This window comes from Channa argus, chromosome 9 (genome assembly GCF_033026475.1).
Source record: "Channa argus isolate prfri chromosome 9, Channa argus male v1.0, whole genome shotgun sequence".
NCBI classification, from domain to species: domain Eukaryota; kingdom Metazoa; phylum Chordata; class Actinopteri; order Anabantiformes; family Channidae; genus Channa; species Channa argus.
In genome coordinates this window covers 12,972,928-12,981,253 of record NC_090205.1, presented here as the reverse complement: position 1 = coordinate 12,981,253, position 8,326 = coordinate 12,972,928, and the positions used below count along the sequence as shown (strand labels likewise).

The 8,326-nt window shown below is 39.6% G+C and overlaps 1 protein-coding gene across 1 annotated transcript; it reads left to right on the top strand.

The window, feature by feature from the left end:
• The first annotated feature begins 218 nt into the window (after positions 1-218).
• LOC137132703 (leucine-rich repeat-containing protein 58-like) lies at positions 219-7,395 on the top strand. The gene is made up of 4 exons (XM_067515558.1): positions 219-923; positions 4,805-4,933; positions 5,088-5,365; positions 5,598-7,395. Exons 1-4 carry the CDS (start codon positions 466-468, stop codon positions 5,789-5,791), a joined length of 1,059 nt encoding a protein of 352 aa, XP_067371659.1. The 5' UTR covers positions 219-465; the 3' UTR covers positions 5,792-7,395.
• The last annotated feature ends 931 nt before the right edge of the window (positions 7,396-8,326 follow it).

The following is an 8,326-nucleotide window of genomic DNA, read 5'->3' as shown; positions in this document are numbered from 1 at the left end:
ATTAAAAACGTAATTACCTCAATTACACCCGGCAACGTTGTACAGCTGTAAAACATATAACTTGTGCAATAAACCTGGTACAAATGCCTTGATTGAAAGTTTTGCAACATGACAGATAGGTGGACTAACCAATCAACGGTTTGGTGGGCGGAGTGTTCACAAGAATTAGCCAATGGCTTCACGTCAAAGTAAATATTACCCGCAGAGAAAGGCTACGTTGTGGGACAGTTGCGTGATGTTAAACGTGGTTCCATGTGGTTACAGAACGTTGTATAAAAGCAGTGACCTAGATTTCATTTTAATGGAAATGCGATTCAATGTTATCGGTGAGTGTAAAATATTTCCGTTCTCCATGTGGAAAATAGACAAGTACCGGAGCTAACTCGCCATTTACGGGGGCGTTCAGCTTGTAGTCAAACAGTTTTTTTTTAAACAAAGTTGCAATTCACGCTTCAGTGGCCAAAAATGGAGAATCACGAAGGAGCAGCGGCAGTAAGCGACGGCGTGCTTGATTTCTCCCGTATGAGTTTGAACACATTTAATGCCGACAGTGTCAGCAGCGAGAGGAAAAGGGAGACCAAACAGCTCTACCTGAACTACAACCGACTAGCCTCACTCCCCTCGTCGGTGAGCCTTTTCTGCAACCTCGAGTTTTTGGACATCAGCAGCAACGGATTATCGAACATCTGTGAGGGCATTACCCGACTGACCAAGCTGAAAACACTGATAGCCAAGAACAACCGCCTGGATGAGTTTTCGCTGCCCAAGGAGTTCGGCTCGCTGCAGCTGGAGGTGTTGAACTTCAGTGGGAACCGATTTCAGGAGATCCCACTTCAGTGTATGAAGCTGCTGCGGCTGGAGTCGCTTTCCCTCGGCGGAAACAGACTGAAGAGTATTCCGGCAGAGATAGAAAATCTGGTCAGGTGGGTAATAACTTTAACGTTAGCAGCCAACTTGGCGACATGACCCATACGTAGCTACAAAAAGGGGTCGGTGTTAGCTAGCTAACCAATAATGTCGCTAACGAGGAATCGCAGCTATTCTCCATGTAGCCCGCTAGTTTTCCGTTTAAGTTAATCAGCGGTGTACTGACATTCGTGGCTTTTGCTTAACATACAGTGCATCTAGATTTTCCAAAATTTTCCACAACTTTTTTTGCTATCTTAGAGCGTTATTCCGTAATGAATAATGAATTGCCAATGTATTCAACATAAAAAACGAAAAGGGGAAAAAAAATCACATGTACTTAAATATTCACTGCCTTTGCTTAATATTGTTGAAGCAAGTTGAGTATGATGCTACAGGCTTGGCGCCCCTGGTTTTGTCTGGGCTGTGTGTATGGAGTTGTTGTTCTGTTCAAAGATGAACTGTCGTCCCAGTCTCAGGTCTAGTGCGCTCTGGAACAGGTTTTCATCAAGAATGTCTTTGTACAGTGCTGCATTCATCTTTACCTCGATCCTGACTGTTCTCCCAGTTCCTGTCGCTGAAAAACATCCCCACAGCATGATGCTGCCACCACCATGCTTATACTGTAGGGAGGGTATTGACCGGTGGTGTCCAGGTGGTCTGTCTCGCCACTCTACCATACAGACCTGATTGGTGGAGTGCTGCAGGGAGAGTTGTTCTTCTGGAAGTTTCTGGTCTTTCAGAGTGACCATTGGGTTCTTGGTCACCTCCCTGACTAAGGCCCTTCTATCTTGATCGCTCAATTTGGTCGCTCTGGAAAGGGTCCTGGTGGTTCCAAACTTCTTTTCTTTCATTTATGGATGATGGCGGGCACTGTGCTCATTGGGACCTTCAATGTTCCAGAAATATTTCTGTACCCTTCCCCAGATCTTTGCCTCATTACAATCCTGTCTCTGAGGTCTACAGACAATTCCTTGGACTTCATGGCTCATTTTGAGCTCTGACATAGGACCTTATTTAGACACATGTATGCTTTTCCAAATCATGTCCACAATCAACTGAATTTTCCAATCAGGTTGTTGAAATGTCTTGGGGATGATCAGTGGAAATGGGTACCAGAGCTCAATTTTGAGTGTCATGGCAAAGGCTGTGAATACATGTGATTTCTTTTGTTTTTTTATTTTTAATACATTTGCAAAGATTTCAATCAAACTTATTTAATATTTAGTATAAAACATGAAGAGATGTGGCTATGGTAACCCCTGCTTGGAATGTAACCTAACAATACAAGCCAATCAGAAAGGTCTGTCACCTTAGAGTTGAAGTGATTAATCACCTGATTTTGGTCATTGATGATCCAGCCATTTTAGAAAGTTTCTCTGCTTTAAAGTCTCTTCTGACAGTAGATACTATAAAGCCTCTTGAGTATCGATGGGTATTTGACAACTCCCACAAAATGGATCAAATTATAAGGAATTTTATTTCTCAACAGCAAGAGTTAGCCTTTATTTAAAAATGATGTTTGGCACTGTCTTGCTTGAACTAGCACTGCTAGAACGAAATGTGGCCACAGAGCAGAGAAAAGATTCTGTCAGTATCTGTAACAATAAAGTAAGGAGGTAACACTGGCATGCATTAGAAAACAGTCTAGTGAATAAAGAGAATAAAACTTGATATATCAATGTTGGCAGACAAGGTCACATAAGACTGTATTTCATTTATTGTTAAAAGTTTAAACTTGGCCATCTTTAAAAAAAAGAAAAAACTTCTTACCCAAGTAAAGATTCGCCTAATACTGCTTAGCTCTCCTGTTATACAGTATTTAAAGTACTGTTCTTGTAATCACATCAACTTGACTGCAAATTCAGTAAAACTTGTTTTAAGTTATCTGTATCAACATATGATACCAAATATTTACCATTGGGTATCAAATGGGGAACTAAATTTTCATATGATCAGAATACAGGTAAATACCCTTCAATATGATTGAAATTAAAGTTTTCTATGAATGTACTGATGTGTTTTCCATTCAAAATCTTTAAATGTTCTCATGACATTTAAAATTGAGATTAAATGATGAAATGTTCCATATGAAATATTCTAATATAGTCTAGTAATCTAGTAGACTAGTAATATTCTAGTCATGGATAAAATTACTTCTTAGCTCTACACACAGTAATAATGACACTGTTTAAGCTCCACAGTTAAAGTAGTTGATAAATGCCATATTAGTTTTTCTGGTGTCACTTGTCAACAAAAAAGAGGTACTTGCTTCATAAATGTTCAGATTTAGGAAATCATCTGACAGCCTTGGCCTGACCTGTAGTGCCAAATTTTATTTTATTTTTTGCGGTCATCTTGCACAGTACAGCATATTAATTTTAAATTAATGAATCTTTACCTCCATCAGTCTTTTATAGCATGATGCAGCTATGGAGACTCTCTGGCTGTCTGTGGTGTTTATATTTTCGCTGTGAATTAAAGCTGGATTAACTAAAGCACTTGGAAAACAATTATTTAGCATCACCCTGCTGAATTATTTAGCATTCAAAAACATTAAAACAAACATTATTATAGGGCTTTATTACATAGATACAATATAACAAAGCCTTTTTGTTCGTGTGTAGTGCAGGAACCTCAACTCTCTTTTGACATGGACTGGCCAAGAAAGTGCTGCAATTTTGCTTACTTGTTCACATAGTTTAGCTTGCATATTGTCACTGCGACACCCCATGACAAACCATTCTTAATCCCTGGTGGCTGATTTGTGTCACAGTGTCAGTGTCACAGTGCGAATGAGGGTAGTGAAGGAACCCTGAATGCCTCTGTTCCCATCACAGAAAGGTCTTCCTCAGTGCTCAGGCACCAAGGACAGTATAATGGCTTCCTGTCTCTCTGTCGCTGTGTCATCAGTTCCAGTGGGCAGATGGCCTGACAGCTTACTTTTGCTGACCAGCCATCCATGCTTTCCCTGTCCCTGTGTTTCACTCCCAATTACAACCTTCCGAACCACCTCACACCCATGTGCTCCATGGATCAATTAGGCAACCTATGTTCTTTTGTTGCCTTAATATAGAAAGCATGAAATGTTTCCTAAAGTTAAATATAGTGTTTTCATGTCATTGCACATTTAGTTTTTTTTTATTACACATAATAGGATAGAAATATTGCTCTGAAGCTCATCTTTAGCAGCCACTCAATAGAAAAACGAGACTATGCAGATTATGGCTCCCACTAGCCTGCCTCACTTATACCATTGCATGCCTGCTGCTATTTACTGTGAAAAACTAAATTGTTGAAATAACAGTATTCCAGTCAAGATATTCTTTTGAGAATTTGAGATTTGAGAAAACCAAGAATTTGAAACTAGTAGATAAAAGTACTGCAAACAATGCATAAAAACAAATTCCCGGTGATAGGGCAGTTGGGGAACATCAGATAAAAGTGATCCCCTGCATAATAACATTTAGAACCATTCATCCATTATCTTATTATCTTAACAACCCATCCAATGGAGGTTTGCAGGGGTGAAAAGTAGGGTATATCCTGGATAGGTTGCCAGCCTATCTCAGGTTCAACACAGACTGCGTTTACATGCATTTAAGTAACCTGGCTGCTCTGAGAAATTGGGATGGAGGGGAGGGGAGGGGAGGGGGTGGGCAGACAAGCAGTGGATCCAAAACTGTAACTGTTTGAATTATAAAACAATTGCTGGGGATATTTCTGTAGGGCCAGCAAGTAACCCCTCCACCACCCCTACTGTACTGTCCCCATTTAAAACTAAAATTTACTCAATATACAAAAATGCTGTAATATGATACTGCAATGCTATTAAGTGCTTTCTAAACACACAAGATGACTTTAATTTGACCCTTTCTTTTTTTTTTTTTTTTGTCAGTCTGGAGCTGTTATATCTGGGGGGAAACCTCATTACAGCCATTCCCCCGGAAGTGGCTAACCTGCCCTACCTCACCTATCTGGTTCTATGTGACAACCGCATACAAAGTGTCCCACCACAACTCACCAGGTAACTGCAGCCCCAAATTGCTGCCTTAGGAGTGTAACTTGCAGTGTATGATAGCCTCACATTATGTAAAAGATATATTTTAACGTATGATTTCTCTTGCACAATTCTGTAATCAGCATTTGTAAACACAAAGTACCTCTCCATCTTACTTTAGGCTGCACTCACTCCGATCTTTAAGTCTCCACAACAACTTGCTCACTTACCTGCCGAGGGAGATCCTCAGCCTGGTGCACCTGCAGGAGCTCAGTCTCCGGGGCAACCCGCTGGTTGTGCGCTTTGTTAAGGAGATGACATATGACCCCCCTTCTCTGCTAGAGTTGGCAGGACGTACGATTAAAAGCCGAAATATTCCTTACTTCCCCTGCGATCTGCCGTCAAATCTGCTGCACTACCTGGATCTGGCCAGCAAGTGTCCTAACCCCAAGTGTGCTGGTAAGACACTTTTTATTTATTTATTTATTTTTGTTTTGGCTCCTTTATATTTAAGGAAAAAAGATTGAGTAAACAGCATATTTTTGTTTAGCATTAATTTGCTTATCTTGGTTTGGCTTTACTGTCGGTTCTTTAGGCTTATTAACATGAGGCAGAAATAGTACATATTTCTCACACATAACAATATGTCACTTAAACCAGGCTTTTCCTTCACACCTCAATCTTTCTCCAGGCGTCTACTTTGATTCATGTGTGCGCCAGATCAAATTTGTGGACTTCTGTGGGAAATACCGCCTGCCCCTCATGCACTACCTGTGCTCCCCAGAATGCACCTCTCCTTGCAGCTCCAACCCCCAGAGTGATGCAGAGTCAGAGGATGAAAGCAGCGTGCCCGCAGACCGTCTGCAGAGGGTCCTTCTGGGATAGTAGGACATGGTGGATGCTCAGCTTCGTCGCTCTGTCCCTGTTTTCTGCATTTTTACGGGCATGAACTTAACCATTTATAGACAAACACACAAATGCTGTTTTACATCAATAACAAACATTATGTGAGACAGTGGTCCTGTGGAGAATCTGATCCATTTATTACATCAGTCTATATAGCTCAACTAAATAAAACTTAATTTCCCATGTAACAATACAAATCTAAACTGGCAGCCCTGACTCCATCAAAGTGCTTTTTTATGGTCAAGCATAGGAGGGCAGTAAAACTCTTCTTTTGGCCTGAAGACTGAAGGAGCGGCATGATTCTTTTCTTCTCTAGTGCAGCATACTTAATCTTTAATAGAAATCTTGGTGCTCTTTGTTAGTTGTAGTTCATTATTTTGTACGTTCTATAAATTTGGATAGAAACTATGTTTATATTCATCTACTGGAAACTCGTGCCAAGCTTTCATTTGAATTTTTTCCAAGTGATCATCAGAACTGCTAAGCTAACTAAGAAAACTGCATATCAGCAGAAATGTTTTATGCTATGGTACAGTGTTTGAGATGATGGCCTTAATTACACTGTGTGTGGTGTAGTAAGGCTGTCCCACACCGTATTAAGACAAGGTTATGTTTTATTATTTTTTTTTAATTTTTTAATTTTTTTTTTTTTTTTTTTTTTTTTTTTTTTTTTGAGAGAACTGTGATTATTGCACACAAATTAAGTTTTACCATGATGGCATGAAGTTGCTGTTTAAAATGGACTTAATAATAAAATAAGGGTAATGTGCATATGTGAAACAATGCTGGTCTAGGCTTACTCACAGGAAGTGAGTATGGGGTGGAACAGGGAAAAGCCTTCATAATGTTGGCATAGAAACAATAGCTATTCAGCAGAACACAGTGGCAATCCTTATGTTTATGTTCAAGGCTAAATGGTTTTCTCTGAGCATAAACATACATTATAGATGTGCATGAATAGAGCACATAGTTATTTTATGACTTGATTGTTTTTGACACACAAGCCGCTTCATTTCTAAACAGATAATGTTGAGAATGTTTCTCCTCCTGGCTACATCTCTGCTCTGACTTTCTGCTTTTGTGGAAAGCTGGAAGGTTTTTGAGCTTCTCAGAAAGTCTGTGGCCATTACTGATAAGGAAACCACCGCCCCCCCACCTCCCCACCTCCTGGCTTCACATTAAACCTTAGTGTTTAGAGAACTGAAGAACGCTCCGCTGTTACAGTAGAACCTACACTAGAGTATTTCCTGAGTGCCTTACTAATGGTGACTTCTAACAGGGAAACGGTATGAAGAAATGGGATCTACGCACCCTGAAACGTGGCAAGATTAACAATTTGATTTTACTCGTCCTTAATTGATTTTTGTACTTGTAAGAATAACGACACTAAAGAGGGAAAAAAATGTGCCTAAAGAAACTGAAACTTTTTTACAAATTAAGATTTTAATCACAGCATATTTAAATGACCTGCAGAATAGATGGCACTTAAACTAATATATTAAAATGTATTAGTTGTATGGTCCTTTATGATAAAATTTTGACTATACATTATATTGTAACAACAATAAAGACTATTGTAATGTCTTTCAATGTTTTGTGACTCAGTTGCAGCAGAGTGAATGTTTGTGAAGTGTGTGGTTTTTTTGGGGTTTTTTTTGGTGAAAGTTGCTAAAGAGCACAATATGTATACAACTACTGGAGAATTTGAATTGCGTGCTGTGTTTACATGAACCAGTTCAACCATTGTAAAGTTCAAATGTGTCCAGGTTTCATTTGCATATGAAGGTGAATTTATTCTTGAGGCTGAATACTGAGAGACCTCCTCTTTTAACCCAGAATCAAGAGATGCCAGGGCAATCACATTCTGCCTCACACAATCTGCTAATCCCTTAATGTCACCTGGCAAGAGCCACTAACCACTTTGTTTCTCTTCCCTTGTCTATTTTCACATTTTCGTGGTCTCATTCAATTTCTTTTCACCTCAGTGTTTTTATTTAGTCTGGCTGGCAAGAATAAGGCTTTTTGGTTTTCAGATTTTCCTTCTTTTGAATGGTCTTTGACCAAGCCACAGCCGGGGTCCTGTGTTTTTGCAGTGTTTCTTTTACCTTGTCTTTACTCTCTTTAAGTTGTTCACACAGATCCACTAACAATCACCTAGGAAACACTCAAGCACATTTCATGAAATAATGTTGACATCTGAGGTTTATGTGCACATGCGGTTTGACTCTGCATTGTATGTTAGGCATGAAGGTGCAGTCACAGATGCAACCTGAGCAGCAGTCCTGATTAAGAGGAAGCACCAACACTAAGGAGTCCAATACGTTTCAGTTGTGGTTACAATGAAAGTCCAAGAAAAAGTTGTAAAAACTATGATTTGAAGCTGGATTCATCTCTAAGAAAGAAGATACTATCTGTGTTTTACCTGGCTGCAATTCTGCAAGGTTAGGTGCATCTATGTGTCCATATTTCTCATGATTGGTTGTTGAAGTTGACTTAATTTGACAGAGTGCTGTG

Coding starts and splice junctions, on each gene's coding strand:
- LOC137132703 (XM_067515558.1), top strand. CDS start 466: ATGGAGAATCACGAAGGAGCAGCGGCAGTAAGCGACGGCGTGCTTGAT. Junction 4,934..5,087: donor GTCCCACCACAACTCACCAG/GTAACTGCAGCC, acceptor ATCTTACTTTAG/GCTGCACTCACTCCGATCTT. Junction 5,366..5,597: donor TCCTAACCCCAAGTGTGCTG/GTAAGACACTTT, acceptor ATCTTTCTCCAG/GCGTCTACTTTGATTCATGT.